Source organism: Hyaena hyaena, unplaced genomic scaffold, assembly GCF_003009895.1.
Source record: "Hyaena hyaena isolate Hyena2069 unplaced genomic scaffold, ASM300989v1 scaffold_242, whole genome shotgun sequence".
NCBI lineage: Eukaryota > Metazoa > Chordata > Mammalia > Carnivora > Hyaenidae > Hyaena > Hyaena hyaena.
In genome coordinates, this window is record NW_024080869.1 from 999,317 (window position 1) to 1,017,933 (window position 18,617).

At 34.5% G+C, this 18,617-nt stretch overlaps 1 protein-coding gene across 3 annotated transcripts in view; it reads right to left on the minus strand.

Annotated features, from left to right (window-relative positions):
* COL21A1 (collagen type XXI alpha 1 chain) overlaps positions 1–18,617 on the minus strand; it is a 175,727-nt gene that overhangs the window by 106,228 nt on the left and 50,882 nt on the right. For all 3 annotated transcript variants that reach the window (XM_039244317.1, XM_039244318.1, XM_039244316.1), the window contains exons 3-5: positions 17,185–17,736; positions 1,190–1,358; positions 878–1,094 (exon numbers count right to left, since the gene is read on the minus strand). In XM_039244317.1, the coding sequence (XP_039100248.1) occupies positions 878–1,094; positions 1,190–1,358; positions 17,185–17,736 (938 nt within the window). The remainder of the gene's footprint in view (positions 1–877; positions 1,095–1,189; positions 1,359–17,184; positions 17,737–18,617) is intronic.

The window sequence follows — 18,617 nt, forward strand, 5'->3', positions numbered from 1 at the left end:
CTATTAGACTATCATAATAATGACCAAAACATAACTGTTTATCATTGCATCTAGATTCTGAACACATTTGACTTGGAAAATACTATTTTTAGCTTATCAATTGTATTAAGTATAAAAATTTCCTTTTGGGGAAACAAATTTTCCTCCCAATAAACATGAATTCTGCATCCATTATCTACCTGCATTTGATGTTCTAACAAATGTCTTTATCTCAGCATTTTGTAGGACATGGCAGTGTTAGACCAACCAACCAGACTTTGAAACTGAGAAGACTTAACTTCAATTCCTGATGTCACCACTCACTAGCTGTTTTATTTTGTTATTTTGAGGTGGGACTTAATATCCCTGAAACTTTTTTTTTCTTTTTTTGGTCTGTAAAATGAGAGCAATACCTTCTTCCTTGGGCAGAGATTATAATTAAATGTTCAGGGCATCTAGTAGCAGGCACTCAAAAAATGTGAGTTACCCCCGCCCCTTAGGTCCATTTAAGAAATAATTTTCCTTTGGGGCACCTGGGTGTCTTAGTCGGTTGAGGCTTCAGTGTCTGACCTCAGCTCAGATCATGATCTCACTCCTGGTGAGTTTGAGCCCCACGTCTCACAGCTCAGAGCCCTAGAGCCTGCTTCGGATTCTGTCTCCATTTCTCTGCTCCTCCCCCACTTGCACTCTCTCTCCCTCTCTCTCTCAAATAAAAATAAACATTAAAAATTTTTAATAAAAAAGGAAACATGTTTCCTTCATTTGTTGCGTTTACAACATTAAATTATAAAGTCAATATCTTTTCAGCCATGTTAAAATTGTGGCTCTCTTCCTCCAACACAAACTGGCTGATGATTCCCCCATGAATACCACCAAAATCATACCCAGGCATCTTTACCTTAACTTGGGGGTCAGCGAAGGTCACCACCTGTGAGCCATTAATTATGCTGGTTGTTGTGAACAGTAATGTTTTATCCACACCATTTAAGGTAACTGCTATTTGTGGCCTTCCGTCAATGGTTAAAATTCTCCACAAATCCCACATTTTCTTGACCTTAAATCTCTGAGTAGAAACAAATACATATGATGGAGGAAGACCTTCTGGAAAAACATTGCTAGAAAAAGAAGAAAATGAATAAGCTTAAAGAACTCTCAACATATCTACAGACATACAAAAAAAAAAAAAGTCAGATCAACACATAACGTTTACCTTGTGAATTCTGATAAGTCAACTTTTGATGTTACTTCATATCCTTTTATCTTTGTTGGTGAAAGCGGGATTCTTTTCTTAACCTTTTTCTTTACTCCCAAGCCTAAGAGAATATCAAACCCTTTCTCATCACGAGCTGCTACTGGAATTCGTGTTGGACAAACAGATTCTAAAAATCCAAAGCAAAAGCAATAAATGTTGATTAGTCATGGATTACTTCGACAAAGAAAATATATCAAAGGAGAAATATTAGAAAAAATAATAAAATCTACATATGCACACAAATGTATGTAAATGCGTTTTCTGAGAAGACATGCAGGAGTGTTTTTGGCATTTGAAGTCTCAAATGTCTTTTTCCCCCTAAAGGGGATAAATGTAGAACAGAAATACGAGAGAAACATTTGCCAATGTACCATTTTAAGAACAACAATATGCTGATACTTTTAATTCACTATTTTGAACATGAGGCAACCTGATACCAGTGGGGTAGGAGAAGACCGGAAAGAAATTCACGGGCCTCAATCCAGTATTTGCCGTTAACTTGTCACATGACCTTGCATAACTTAAAATTCTTGCAGCTAGAAGATGAACTAGGATTCCGTTCTTGCATTCCCAGCATTTCATGGGTAAAAAATTATGTGTCATTCATAATATTCTTTCCAATTTAAGCAGTTGATAATTCCACAGTTCAAAGAGCATTGCTTCTATTCCTCTGGAAAAAACTGTGGGTCTTTTCAGTTCATGGAAGTACTCAAAATGGGCCTATACCTCACCTATTATTAATTATACTATTAACCATTATTTGTAACTAAAAACTATTTCCTTAAGAAAAATCATTAAGATTTGTAGTATACAATCCTCTATATAAATTATAAAAATATAGCATTTTTTTGCTGGGAAAATAGTATCTAAAATTATGTGGAAATTTTTACATTGTTGAAATGCAATTACACTGTTCTACTGTAGATATGTTGCAATATTTTCAGATTCTTCCAAAGTCCTCATATAACATACATATTGAGCATGATTGCTCACATTTTATAGAGCAGCTAACAAAATAAAACAAGAACTCCACTAAACATACTTTAGGATAATCACTTTTACACAACATTAAGCAGAGGGGAAAAGTATCCTATTTATAATACAATAAAAAGTAATGAGATGGATTTTATGAGCCTAACACATACAATCATAACTTATACCACAGAATATTGGAAATAAAACAAAGGGTTCATATAAATAAACTTAAAAGTATTCCTGGAAAAGGAGGGACATTTTTTCTCTTCAGGCTTTGAGTTTTGAAGTGACCCAATGAATTACATCCTTCTTTCTCTGGTAAGCTTGGAGCTAACTTATGGGGAGATAAAGAAATGAGACAAACAAATGTGGTTAGAGGTGTGATCCAGTGAGCTTCACGAGACTGCACACCATGATTAACCCCCCACCCCGTACCAGCAGGGCTGACTTACTCCCTACCCCACCTCAGCAGCAGGGTCTGCCCACCAAGCTCACACATGGGCTAGAGAGGAAACCAGAACTCACTAGCTCCCCAGGCTCACTGATTCAAGGAGAAGAAAACTGAAGGTCAACCATGACAGGTACTTTTAACAAACTCACTAATCTGAAAACTGATTTTCTCATTCACCAGTAAGGAGCTAAAAAAGGATGAAGGGGAGGTCAGAAGAGTTAGTCTAGCTGAAGTCCCTCTACAGGAAAACATGAGCAGCAGGTAATGTATTCCTAATAACACCATATTCTAGAGTTTAAATCATAAAACAATTAATCAAATTAAATAATCCCTGTCATGATCCAGGGATTCTCTTTTGGCAGGTAGTGGGCGGAGGTGTACAGAACAATATATGAAGCCTCACTTCAGATGCATTTGATTTAAAACTATGAAAGAAAGAAGTTCCACTGGAATGAAAATGTGTGAAACATTACATCATGAGAATATTCAGATCTGAATTGCTCCTTTGATTTGCTTTACAAATGAGAAATTCTAAGATATTAGATAAAGATCTCAGACTTCAGACAAGAACCTTGGGTTTAGACTTTAGCCTCTCTCTTAACTTCTCCTGAACCTCTGTATTATCATCTGTGAAGTGGGAATAATGATCTCCTTCACAGGGTTTACCTGAGGAGCAAATGTGATGCATGTGAAAGTGCTTTGTAACTCCAAAATGGCCTGCAAGGGCAGGGGATAAAACAAGTATTGTGTTCATCCTTTTGCTATAACAGTCCTTTACACTGTATTGTGCTCCCCAAAATTTTATGGGGAACAGTGTGACATGGCTTGTGAAATCAAGAATGTACAATATAGTCATGTTGTCATTACTACCTAGCACATCTCCTTGGGAAAAATTTATTTAATTATATTTTCTTGAAGGTAATTTTCTTCCCAATTTGTTCATCTGTAAGGAGAACAGTAAGATATCCTTTCAGTTTATGGGAACTGAAAAAAGATAGTTAAGATGCTCCAATACCGGCTTTATGTTTATATATACCTAGTGATAGGAAACTGTTAAAGGAAGCTTCTATACATAAAATGCGACATTTTATATATGGAGTAATCATTTTATGTATGGAACAACCAACAATTTCTGCACAAACTTCAGGGAAAATATAGGGAAATAATTTCCCCCACTGTGTAGAAAAAAGGAATGTATGCATAAGTATATAAACCACATCCAGAGAGCTGTACGAACACTGGAAATAACTAAAACTTGGAACGTATATTTCTAAATATGAGGAAAATCAAATGCTAAGAGAGACTCGGTTGGGAGGTTGCTATAACACCTACAATAAGTAATAAGAACAATCTAGACATACCAAGTTATTTTAAAGGACTGCATTCAGGAACAAGGGTAAACAAAACAGAAGACCTAACTTCACAAATCATTTCCTACACCAGCTACACAGTTTTAATTTCATTTCTAAAATTTTTTTAGTGTTTTATTTATTTCTGAGAGAGAGAGAGACAGCGTAAGCAGGGGAGAGTCAGAGAGAGGGGGACATACAGAATCTGAAGCAGGCTCCAGGCTCTGAGCTAGCTGTCAGAGCCTGACGCAGGGCTTGAACCCATGAACTGCGAGATCTGAGTTGTCGGACCTGAGCCGAAGTCAGACGCTTACCCAACTGGGACACCCAGGCGCCCCAAATTTCATTTGACACTTAAATATTCAGAGTATTCAGAAAAGGAATGCTTTCTGGGATGAGCAAGTATTATTTATTTTAAACACTTGGGTGTGGCAATGTCTGCTTTTCAGTTTAGATGGCTTCATTTTTGCTTTTGATTCCCTTGCCTTTGGAGATAATTATCTAGAAAAATGTTGCCATCACTGATATAAGAGACACCACTGATTGTACTCTCTGCTGGCAATTTTATGGGTTCAAATCTCATATTTAAATCTTTAATCCACTTTGGGTTTATTTTAGATTGGGAGAAGATATTTGCAAATGATATATACAATAAAAGGGGTTAATATCCAAAATTTATACAGAACTTATAAAACTCAACACCAAAGAAACCAATTAAAAAACAGACAAAGGACATAAATGAACATTTTTTCTAAAGAAGGCATACAGACACATGAAAAGATGCTCAGTACCACTAGTCATCAAGGAAAGACAAATCAAAACCTCAATGAGGTATCATCTTACACCTGTCAGAATGACTAAAATAAAAAACACAGGAAATAACAAGTGTTGGTAAGGAACAATGTAGAGTACAAGGTAAATTGGTACAGCCATTATGCAAAAACAGTATGAAGATTACTTTAAAAATTAAAAATAAAAATGCCATATGATCCAATAATTCTTCCAATGGGTAGTTAGCCAAAAAACCCAAAATATGAATTCAAAAAGATCAGATGCAGCCCTATTTTGGTGCAGCACTGTTTACAATAGCCAAGATATTAAAGCAACCTAAATGTCCACTGATAGATGAATGGATAATGAAAATGTCATACACACACACACACACACACACACACACACACACAGGAACATTACACAGCCATAAAAAAGGACGAAATCATACCATTTGTAACAACATAAATGGACCTAAAGGGTAGTATGCTAAGGGAACTAAGTCAAAGAAAAGTACAGTATTATTTCACACGTGGAATCTAAAACAAACAAACAACGAATATAGAAACAAACAAAAGGCAGAATCAGACCTGTGTTTACAGAGGACAAATTAATGACTGCCAGAGGAGAGGGAGGTGGGGAGATGGTCAATACAGGTAAAAGGGGTGGGAGACATAGTTAATCATATTTTAATAGTGTCATATGATGGCAAAGGATAGATAGGCTTGTGGTGAGCATAATATAATGTATCAACTTTTCCTATCACTATGCTGTACACCTGACACTAATGTAACATATGTCAACTATACTCAAACCAAAAAAAAATTGTAAAATGACCCATGGGACACAGAAAAAATATTTACTTTTCTATTAAATCTCAGGGCTTCGTAATATAAGTAATACAGGGTTACTAAGGTCATAAAAATATGTTTTATTTAAAAGTCTGCCATAGACAAGGACACACAACCTATATATATCTTGAGTCTCAAGAGAGCAACCAAATTCCAACTACACTTTTCCAGCTCTAAGTCAGTATCACAGGAACACTGATGAACATTATTCCAGAACATATCTGGCCTACTTTCTAAGTGTCTATCTAATGACAATGTTTATATGTTGCCCCTCTCCAGAAGTCAAATATTTTATTCAGAGCAAAGGAATTCTATTAAGATCTGTGGTCAGGAACCAAAAGTAATTTTATTGATCCACACTTGATAGTCCAACAAAACAGAGTTGCCTACGGGGCCTCTGGTCCAGATTTGTACAAGCCAACTTTTCAGACTTCTTGGACTGAACTTGGTTTTAATGATAAGACAAACATGAATGTATGTCCAATTGATACACACTCCTCCCTCAGTGGTATTCAGTGGCAATTTAATACATTTGCCTTTCTGAACGTCTATTATACCATCATGTACTCTAATATCACGCACAGGTTCATCAAAGGGAAGTACAGTCATCATTGTTTCAATTTAGTACCAAGGTAGTGATAACTTAGACTTCACCACATCATATTAAAAATATAATGAAATAGCAAAATCGAAATAAATTATAGAAGCACAGATCCTCTTACTAAAGATTAGTTAAGTGGGAAAGAAGATAGCCCCATCATCATGCAATTTCTTTTCTCATTACAGATTGAATAATTTTATTCTCATTAACAGGAAGTAATCCCACTGTCTTGAAATCTAGGTTGATTTAGAGTCAACAGTTCTTCATCTAAGGAGGTTGTCTGTCAGATGCATGGCTGGCAGGCAATGGGACACAGTAAGTACAGACTTCAGTGGGAAGTCAATGGGAACAAGAGACTCCTATTACTCCTTAGTGTAACTTGTGAACAAATCAGGCAAGTCAGAATCTTTTGCACCATTAAGGAGCCTCATTGATCACAGAATATATTGTTTTTAACAATAGGAAAAATACAAAAAATAAAAATCAGCTTTTACTTAAGAGAGAGTTAAGGGAAGTATAACTTGAAAGTCTTACAAACTCACACAAATAACTCATCTGGTTTTGCCATTTTTCACTGTAAAAGCACTGATTATGTAATGTAAGGAAATTTTTTTGTTGTCCCTGCTTGAATACTATAGATGGAGAAAAGGTAATGTGTTTTATCTTTACACATACCCAGACAATAGTATGTGTATAATTCCTTTACCTCATTCTTTAACCCTTTTCTTTTTCATTTTAATTTGGCAGAGCTTTCTTAAGATACTACAGTTATGTATCATTTTAACATACACACAGTTTTTTCTTTAAACAGACATCCAGGCATCTTAACATGTCCCTGATGTTTCTCCTTTATACTGATATTAGTGTTCATAAAATGTAGCCTGTATCACCAAACTTGGAGCTGTCATTTAACTCAAAAGCACACTTCAAGAAAGTGATGGTGACAAAGTCAGGAATCAAACCTAGATCTGAGTCTAGCTCCAGAGACTGGGCTGGACCACAATATAATCATATAGACTCAGGTTCATTAAAAAAAAAAAAAATCAGGAGATAGTGTTTTACTTCAACAGACATTGTGCAGAGTTTTGTTTTGTTTTTTAAGTGTTCTTATTAAGGTACAATCTGCATTCAATAAAATGCCCTAATTTCAACTGTACATCAACTGGCATGTGCTTACATGCTTATATAGCTAGTACCCAGGCAAGACAAAGAACACATCTAACACCTTAGAAAGTTACCTCACATTCATTCACAGACAATAACCGCCACTACCAGAGGCCACCACTGATAGGATTTCTATCATCATTGGTGAGCTTTGTCTATTCTTGAACTTAATATAAATAAGCCATAAATATATTCTTTTACTTGACTTTTCATGCTCAGCAAATATCTGTGGGGTTATCCATGTTGTTGCACCTAATGGTGGCTTGTTCTTTTTTGTTGCTGTGTAGTATGCCACTACATGAACTATAGTGTATTATGATGTATTTATCCATTTTTGTGAGGGCAATCATTTGAGTTGTTTACAATTCTTGACTATTTTAATAAAGCTGCTATGGACATTCTTGTAGATGTATTTTGGTAAACATATGAACTTATTTCTTGTAGTCAAATATCTGGGAGTAGAACTGTTGTTTCATAGGGGATCCTCATGCTTTACTCTAGTAGATGGTACCACAAGCTTTTCCCCCAAGTTGTTATACTAATTTTTTACCTCTACTAGCATGTCTACTGCTACTTTAAAAGGATGGAGTTGTTATGAAAATGAAATATGTAATTAGGTGACAGAGATTATACATGATATTTCAGAGAAAAAGACAAGAGAGTAGAATTGGCTATCCATACAAGCTTTAAACATTCCTAATGAAAATTATTCTGAATATTTCACTCATTCCTTTCCTAGTCAAAATTAACTCATACAACTGCATCTAGATCTAATCATAAACACTAACAGCAAGATCTATATGCTATAATTTGTGTATTTTCTAAATCATTCCATAATCATTCTACTTTTCCAATGAATAATCAAACATCATTTCTCACATGAACTATATACTTATTGTGTTTATTTGTAGCAAACATAGCTCTTGCCTAATTAAATGGAAAATTCTTATTTTTGGATATACCCTAAGTCCCTTGCAATATAAGTTCCCTTCAACTGAGATTAGGTTCAAATCCTTGTAATCTACATGTAGAATAAAAAGTGATTACCCTGAATGTTTGTTGAGAGTTTATGGAATATTGTACTCAATCCTTTCCTATCCACCAAACTTTATCCCAGCTCCTATCCCCCATGCCCCCTGCCACACCTCAGTGACTGGAAATGCATACTATATGTGTACCAAAAGTAAAGAGGAAGAATGGAAGTGAATCAGTTTTATAGGAGAACAGAAAAGTTAACCACATATATGTTATGAAATCATAAAACTAAAATACTGGTCACCTCCAAAAACATCTCAGTTGTTCTGGCCATGATTGTTGTTGATATGTGTACCCTTAACCTCTGTGACTTCTAATGAAATACAGGTAGAATTATAGGAGTAGGATAAAGTAATGTATTGGGCCACTATTACAAAGCACTGTAAGGTTTGAATTAGATAATTAAATTGTCCAACAATCTCTAAGTAAAGAGCAATTATATAAAGTATGAGTAGCTTTTGATGGGAGGAAAAGAAATTCAGATGTCCTAAACATCATTCCAAGTTAAAGTGCATTATGGTTGAAAGCACTGGCAGGAAAAGAGCCTCTAAGTTTTATGCCATGAAAGATACCAAAGTTCCACTCAACCAGGCACTCTCTTTCCGTCTGTCTGTCTCTCTCTCTCTCTCTCTCTCTCTCTCTCTCACTCAAAGAAGATAGCCTGAAGATGTATAGTTAATTATCTCCTGACCTCTGGCCTTTGGCACAATTTGAGCAAGCCAACATCATATACTGTTATAAAAAATAGATAAATTTCCTTCAGCATCCAAAAGACAAGACAGCAGGAAATAGAACTGTAAGAATACACAAGTAGTTTTTGAGAGACCGTTCTTTACCTGAACCTGTGCATAGTCAAGCTCAACATACCTAAATTAAAATATGGCTTCTAAAACCCAGTAATTCAAGCTACAGGCTGCTGGATGCCTTTAAAGACACCTAAGGAACCTGATTTACTCAAAAAAGAAACAGAAGAGTGATGTCACCAAGATGGAGGAATAGCAAGTCCCAGCCCACATCCCCCCATGACACGCTGATTTAACAATAACAAACAGACAAAAACTGTTTTTGAAACTCCAGATTTCGGTTGGGAAGTTGAAATACTCCAGGTGAACACAAAGCTAAGAACAGACTCACTGAAACAAGTAATATGAGTAATTACACTGTATCTACAACATTCCTTCCCCCAAGCCTGTACAAGTAAGTGTCAGGAGAGAAAGCCCTAGGTTGTGATATTGTCCTTGGGTGGAAAAAAGAAGACTGAAGCATGCTTCCAGGGGGCTTCCCAAGAGACAGGTTTCAGTCTCACCTCATTTGGAGCACTGAAGGAACCAGAATCATTTAGATGCCTGGAAAATGCTGAAAATAAAGAGTTAGTTGCAGGTTGGAAAAGGGAGCTTTTTAAGGCTAGCATGGCTCAGCATAATCAAGAGAAAACATACCGCTGGAATCTTCTACCCCTGGAGAAAGAGAAAAGAGTGCAGCATATATTCAGCACTCTAGCTTTTCCAAGGGCTGCCTGAGGAAATGATATTTGTCTTGCCTAAGGATGATGACAGGGAACCAAAATACTTTGGATGCTTAATGCCCACTGAGAACAAGGTGGGGAAGCTTATGGTTACAGAGCTAGGAAACTTAAAGAGGTATAAGCAGATACCAAAGTAAGTGAGAGATTATGAGCTCTTGGGGAAAAAATATCAAGCCTCTCTAATTAAGAAACTGCTCCCTCAGGCCCAAAGAAATTGCATCCCTCCATAAAAACACTTCAGATATCCCCTCAAATCTCTAGACAAACTAATGAGGGACTTCCCTGTACAAAGCCAATTGGTAAAGACTGAGAGGGATGACTATTTTTTTTTCAAATGTGTGGATCCTAAAACAAAGCTATAAGATACACAAAGAAACAGGGAAACACGATCCTATCAAAAGAACAGAGTAACTGTCCAGAAGCAACCCTAAAGAAAGGAAGGTGTATTATCTGACAAAGAATTCAAAACAATCATCATAAAAATGCACTATGAGTTCAATAAAACGATGGCATAAACAAAATGAGAATATCAATAGATATATAAAATATAAAGGAGAATCAAAAAGAAGTTTTAGAGCTGAAGAATGTAATAATTGAACTGTGAAAAAAAAAAAAAAAAGAATTGGAGAGGCTCCAAATCAGACTTGACCAAGCAGGAGAAAGAATCAGAAAACGTAAGGATAGATCATTTGAAAATATCGGGACAGAGGAACAAAAATTTAAAAGACTGAGAAAGACTGAAGAAAGCCTGAATGACATGTATACCAAATACATGATATGGGAGTTTGAGGAGAAAAGTTAAAGAAGTTAAAGAATTTAAGTTAAAGAATACTATTAGTTAAAGAAGTAATAACCAAAAACTTCTCAAATCTAGGAAATGAAATGTACCTCCAAATTTAAGAACTCAAAGAAATCCACATCAAGACATATTATAACCAAATTATCAAGAGAGAGAGTGAATTTAAAAAGCAGCATGAGAGAAGTAACTTGTTATATACAAGGGTTGCCCCTCCCCCATGAATACTGGCAGATTTGTCAGTAGAAATCTTTCAGGCCACAAAGGAATGGAATGATATACTCAAAGTGTTGCTTAAAGAAAAATACTGCCCACTGAAAACACTGTATCTAACAAAAATGTTCTTCAAAAATGAAAGAGAAATAAACAACTTCCCAGATTAAAAAAAGCCTAAGGGAGTTCATCAACAATAGACCTGCATTATAAGAAATATTAAGAAAGTCCTTTAAGGTGAAATTAAAAAACATTAAACAACACAAAAGCATTGAAAAACATAAAGCTCATTCATTAAAATAAATATATAGACAAATTCAGAATACATTAATACCGTAACAGTGGTATGTAAGTCTCTTTTAATTCTGATATAAAAGTTTTAAAAAAGTGTAAACAATAACTATAACTATAAAAATATGCTAATAAATACACAATATAAGATGATGTAATTTATAACACCAATGACAAAGTGTGAGGGCGCAGGGAGAAGCAAAAATGTAGAATGCATGTGAATGAAATTAAGTTAATTAAATTATCAGCTTAAAATAGATTGCTATAACTATATGATTTTATGTAACCCCATGGTAATCATAAAGGAAATACCTATAAAAGATACATAAAAAATAAGAAAAAAATAAAAATATGTCACTACCAAAAAAAAAAAAAAAAAGTCAATGAAACCCAAAGGAAGACAGCAAGAAAGAGGGGACCAAAAAAGATATACCACTGAAAACAATTAACAAAATGTTAAATATTAATACAAATCTTTCCCTCTTGCTATTTCAGATGCAAATGAATTAAATTCCCAAAGAAAACAAGACACAGAATGGCTGAATGGAATAAAACAAGATCCAACTATATACTGTCTATAAGACATATATTTTAGGATTATGGACATACACAGGCTAAAAGTAAAAGGATGGAAAAAGATACTCTGTGCAAATAGTAACCAAAATACAGCAAAGGTAGCCATACTTAGACAAAACAGACTTTAAGTCAAAAATTCAAATGACACAAAGAAGGACATGATATAATGATAAAAGGATCAATTCACCAGCAAGACTTAACAATTACAAATATATATGCACCCAATAACATAACACCCAAATATAGGAAGCAAACACTGGCAGAATTTAAGAGAGAAAAAATCGACACAGAAAACACAGTAATAGTAAGGATTTCAATATGCCACTTCTAGTAATAAACACAACATCCAGACAGAAAATCGATAGGGGAACACAGGACTTGAATGATACTATAGACCAAATGGAGCTAAGAGACACGTAATAGAACATTCTACCACATATCAGCAGAATACACATTCTTCTTAAGTGCAAATAAACCATTCTCCAGGAGAGATCACATGTTAGGTCAAAAAATAAGTCTTAACAAATTTAAGAAGACTGAAATCATACCAAATACATCCTCCAATCAGAAAGGAATAAAACTAGAAATTAATGATAGGAGGAAAGCTAGAATATTCACAAACATGTGGAAATTAAACAACATGCTCTTGAGTCAAAAAACAAATCAGAAAAGAAATTGGAAAATATCTTAAGACAAACAATAACTAAAACACAACATACCAAAAACTTATGGGATGTGGCAAAATCAGTACTAAGAAGGAAATTTATAGTGATAAAAATCTACATTAGTAAGGAAAAAAGATCTCAATAAACAACCTAAATTTATTCATCAAAAACTGGAATAACTAAGCCCAAGATTAAGAGGAGGAAGGAAATAATCTATTTTAATAATCCTTAAAATAATTAAGATTAGAGCAGAAACAGAGCTATAACTAGTAAGGATACTGAATCAGTACTCAAAAACTTCCCCCCCCCAAAAAAAGCCCAGGATCAGGTATCGTCACTGGTAAATTCAAACAAACATTTAAGGAAATAATTCTAATCCTTCCCAAACTCTTAAAAAAACATAAGAGGAGAAAATACTTACAAACTTATTTTAATGAGGCCAGCATTGCCCTGATACAAAAGCCAGAAAAAGACACTACAAGAAAAGAAAGCTAAAGGCCCATATTCCTGATGAATAAAGCTGCAAAATTCCTACACATAATACTAACGAAATGAATTCAACAGTATCCTTGAGATGCAAAGATGGTTTAACTTACAAAATTAATCAATATGATACCCCACATTAATAGAATAAAGCATAAAAGTTACATGATCATCTCAGTATATGCAGAAAAAACATTCGACAAAATTTGCCATTCTTTCATGATAAAAACGTTCCCCAAATTAAGAAGTAATTTACCAGGGCACCTGGGGGGCTCAGTCAGTAAGCATCTGATTCCTGATTAACCGTCAGGTCATGATCTCACAGTTTGGGGAAATCGAGCCCTGGGTCAGTCTCTGTGCTGACACAGCAGAGTCTGCTTGGGATTCTCTCTCTCCCTCTCTCTCTGTCCCTCCCATGCTCACCCTGTCTCTCTCTCAAAAAATAAATAAATAAATAAAAGAAAGAAAAAAAGGAATTTACCTCAACATAATAAAAGTTATCTATGAAAAGCCCACTGTTAATGTCATAATCAATGGTGAAAAACTAACAGTTCTTCCTTTAAGATCAGGAATAAGACAAGGATGCCCACTCTTGCCATTTCTATTCAGCATAATATTCGAAGTACTAGGAGAGCAGCAAAAGTAATAAAATACTAAGGAATAAACTTAACCAAGCAGGTGAAAGATTTGAATGCTGAAAATGACAAAGCATTGCTATAAGAAACTGAAGGAATCACCAATAGAAACATCCCATGTTCATGGATTGGAAAACTTAATATTGTAAAAATTTCCGTATCACCCAAAGTGATGCATCTCTGTCAAAACCCCAAAAGCCAGTCACAGGACAAATACTGCCTAATTCCACCCTAACTGAATATCTAAAGTAGTCAAACTTTTTACAACAGAAAGTATAATGGTGGCTGCCACAGTGGGAGGAAGAAGAAAATGGGGAGTTGCTGTTCAACAGGCACAAAGTTTCAGTCATATAACATAAAAAAGTTCTAGATATCTATAGTACAACACTGTGCTTGTAGTTAACAATATTGTGCTATACACTTAAAATGTTTAAGAGGTTAGATCTTGTTTTTTACAACAAAAAAATTGGAAAAAAAATTAGACTCAGACAGATAAAGAAATCAATCATAGCCCATTATAAAAGATCATCCTGAAATAAGGAATGTATTGCAAAATGCACCTTCAGGGAAACGGTGTGTCTATGAAGATGAAATAATCCATGTGAGAACAAAGAGGTGAAAAATATTTTGTTCAACGTGGATCAAATCATAGCAAGAATAGAAAAGTAAATAATATTAGGAAATGGTAATCCTGTATGATAAGCACCTCAAGGTAAAATTTAACCATTTTCAAAAAAAGGAAATTTATCAAATGATTCAAGTACAAATTACATGATTTGAGGCTTCTGCAATACAGCAATGCATTAATCATACTCTAATACAGTTATTAAAAAGTGCAAAAAGCCCATATATTCCTCTAACTACAGTTTCAAAAACTACATTTGAAAAGATGGCTATTGTACAGAATGTTTGTGAACTGAATAGACACAGACATTACTTACATTCTTTCTTTGAGTGTGCATGAAGAAATATTTGGCAAGATTTCCAATTTCATTTTTTTTTACAGACTGGACATTTTTGCTAAAAGAGTATTTTACCCCTTTTAAGCACAGCTACTCTTTTGTGTGTAATTAGAATTTTTTAAATAGAATACATTTACCATAATACCTATTACAGAAAACCTCTGAAGCAGTACTACAAAGACATATTTAATCAAATTTATATTTTAGGATATAAAAGAATAGTAAATAAAATGTCACCATGAAAAGCCTATTTTAAAAATAAAATATACCTAGCATCAAAACCAAAGAATTCTAATTCTAATCTGACAATGTATTAAACATCTATGTATGTCAATTTATTTCTCAATACAACTGTGAAATAAATCTATACTCCTCTGTTCTGCTCAAGATGAAAAAACTCAACACAGTTTTACTGTTAGAGACATAAAAAGAAAAATTATGATGACCTTTTCTACTTGATATAGTACCATTTTAAAGGTTTGATTAAAGAAAATGCTTTATTTCTATACCTTCTTAAATAATCAAAAAAATGATTAAATGATTTTTCTGTACTATATCCCCAAAACAAATCTAAAAAATAATTTTTTTCTAAGCCACAACCCTTTAGAAATATTTCTATCAAATGTGAACCAACCTATTTTGAAGCTTTTGTAGGTAAACTGGAAAAAAAAAGCCTTTCCATTTTACATAAATATTATTTTTAGGTATATTGTATGTTAAATGACTATAATATTAAAAATTAAAGATATAAACAAATTACTTCCCCCCAAAGTAATATGAACATAAGCATGTGTATATCCTAATAGCATTAATGTTTACTAAAAATTGAAACTTTTCCACTTCCATGGAGTTATCATAAACACAAAGTCAGATTTCATGGAATGATATAAAAATAAAATTGACTGGTAGGTACTATATTTTCAAATGTTCTCTCACTGACTGTAGAAATTAAAATCTCTCTCAAGTGCAATTTTTAACATTTTTCCAGAGCTTTAACAATGCTAGTAATTTGACCTCTGTTTTTAGAAGAAATGAGAGATCTCATTCAGAATTCTGTACAAGAAAATTCACTGTTATTTACAGTAGAAAAACTTAGGTATGAACTAACCAAAATCAAGTGATGAATGGATTCATCAACAGACGAATACAGGAGGAAGAAAAGAGAGAGGCAAACCAAGAAATAGACTCTTAACTATACAGAACAAACTGATGGTTACCAGAGGGGAGGATGGTGGGGAGATGGGCTAAATGGGTGGGCACTTGTTGGGATGAGACTAGGTATTGTATGTAGTGGTGAATCACTAAATTTTACACCTGGAACTAATATTACACTATATGTTAGCTAACTAAAATTTAAACAAAAACTGTAAAAAAAAAAAAAAAACCTAAACATACAAAAACAAGATTATTAAATAAATTATCTTATTAATTATCACATTAATAGAGGATAAAAATTATACACACAGTAACAGAATATAAAATAATATGCAGATAGAGTATGAAATTATACATACAATATTATCCTCATTTAGGCACATGAATAAACTCTCAGACACACTGAAATAACAAAAGAGAAAGACTGGAATGAAAAAGACAAAACACTCATTAACAGGAGTAATAATGATCATGTGTGATTTATATATATTCTTGATCTTTTTTTTTTTTTTTTTTTAGATTTATTTACTTTGAGAGAGAGAGAGCTGGGGAGGAACAGAGAAAGAAAGGGAGAGACTCCCAAGCAGGCTCCACAGTGTCAGTGCAGAGCCAGATGCAGGTTCCATCTCATGAACCATGAGATCATGACGTGAGCTAAAATCAAGAGTTGGATGCTTAACCAACTGATCCACCCTGACACTCCACACAGATTCATATTTTTTTAGGTTTATTTATTTTGAGAGAGAGAGAGAAAAAAAACATGAGGTGGGGAAAAGACAGAGAGACAGGGAGAATCCCAGGCAGGCTCTACACTGTCAGTGCAGAGCCTCACATGGGGCTTGAGCCCACAAACCATGAGTCATGACCTGAACGGAAATCAGCTGAGCAACTGAGCAACCCAGGCAGCTCTCTTTGTATTCTTTATGTGTCTTTATTTCTACCATTTCCACAACAGAAATGTTGTAATTGAAAAGAAAAAGCAACAAATGTAACAAAGTATGATATTTTCCAACTGCAGCTTTTGTTAAAAGTAATTACATCTAAAAACAAAATTTATCCAGAATAAATGAAACACAAAACAAAGTGTTCACCTCAACCTCAATTCTAACATAATAGATAATTTGACATTAAATATAACTACCCTGGGGGCGCCTGGGTGGCTTAGTAGGTTAAGCGTCCGACTTTCGCTTAGGTCATGATCTCGAGGTTCATGGGTTCGAGCCCCACGTCAGACTCTGTGATGACTGCCAGCTCAGAGCCTGGAGCCTGTTTCAGTCTGTGACTCCCTCTCTCTCTGACCCTCCCCTGCTCACGCTGTCTCTATCTCTCCTAGAAATAAATAAAAAAACATTTAAAAATAAATAAATAAATATAACTACCCTGGTGTAAATAAGCAGGTTATACCAAAGTGTTAGAAAATGCAATTAATTGTTTCCAAATTCTATTGAGGCTTACCTTCACAAAGTTTCTGCTTCATCACTTCCCTTATTTTGGATATTGCAATATAGTCTTCCACATAAAACACGTACGTAGATGAAGGCTTATTCGCAATAGCTCTAAGTTCTGCATCTTCTGTTTCTGAGCCAACGCCAATAGCAAATAATGTTATTTTACTGTCTCTTGCTGCTTCTGCTGCATCCTTAACTTCATCTTGAGATTTACCATCCGTAAGTACTACTGCTATCTTAGTCAAAAACCGTGAGGACTTGGCAAAAAGGTAATCAAGAGCAAACTGGATGGCCTTTCCGGTCCTTGTGTTTCCACCCAGGTAGTGTATGGATTCCACTGCCGCCATCAAGTTCCCTCCTGAATTGTGGCTTCCAAGGGGAATCTCCAGTACAGGGTAGTCACTATACTGGACCACTCCAACCTGAATAAACTTCGGTCCTATGTCAAAGTTTTTTGTGATATTGACAAGCCACTTTTTCACTATTTCAAAGTTTTCTGGGCCAACACTGTAAGAGCCATCTAAGATGAAAACTAAATCAGTTGGAGCAGTACGGCAACCTAAATGAAGAAGAAAACCATCAGAGCACATTTGTTGTATACAAAGCAAAGCATGCATAGTTTTTACTGCATGATTTTTAAGTAACCAGATTGGAGGGGGAGGGGAATCCTTTCACAACATACATGTATAGCAAATCACCATGACGTATATTTTAAATATCTTACAAATTCCTATGTCCATTATACCTCAATAAAGCTAATTTTTTTAAAAAAGTAAAGAGTTCATTGGAGCTATGTGAAGATTAAATAAAATATACCACCACGTTCATGAAAATCCCTTCTAAATGAGGGCTATTCTTTTGGTTGACATTTTAATTCTTTTGTCTTAATTTAAGGACTAATGACTAAGCTTTAAGAGTAAGGAATAAAAAAGACATGCTATATATGACACGATCTCTAGGTATCTCTTTGTAGGGACAGGTATTACCATAAAGCACCATTTTATTCTATTTCCCCACTCAAAAAATGAAAACACAGATATAAGCAAATAAATTATTTTCAGCTATACACTAGTAGCATTCTTTTAAGTTATCAATGAAATATGGTTCATTTAATGCCAACCTGAATTATTTACAAAAATGCAATAAACTAAAGAATAAGGGAAAGGAATTAAAAACTTTCTGCCAACTTCAGGATTCAACTAGTCAATAAAGAGCCATATTCTCTGATATAGTTGATAAAAGCTTAATGAACTGAGAATCACCAATGCAGGTCTGATATCTCACCATCAGCCAATAATACACTTGTGCTAAATTAATCTATGTTCAAGAGTATAAAGCTATTTATTTCTCCAGAGATAAGGATTCTTATTTCAAGATGCCAGGAAACACATGTGATCAGCACATCCAACATTTCTATCGAGGAAAATAAAAAAACTATCT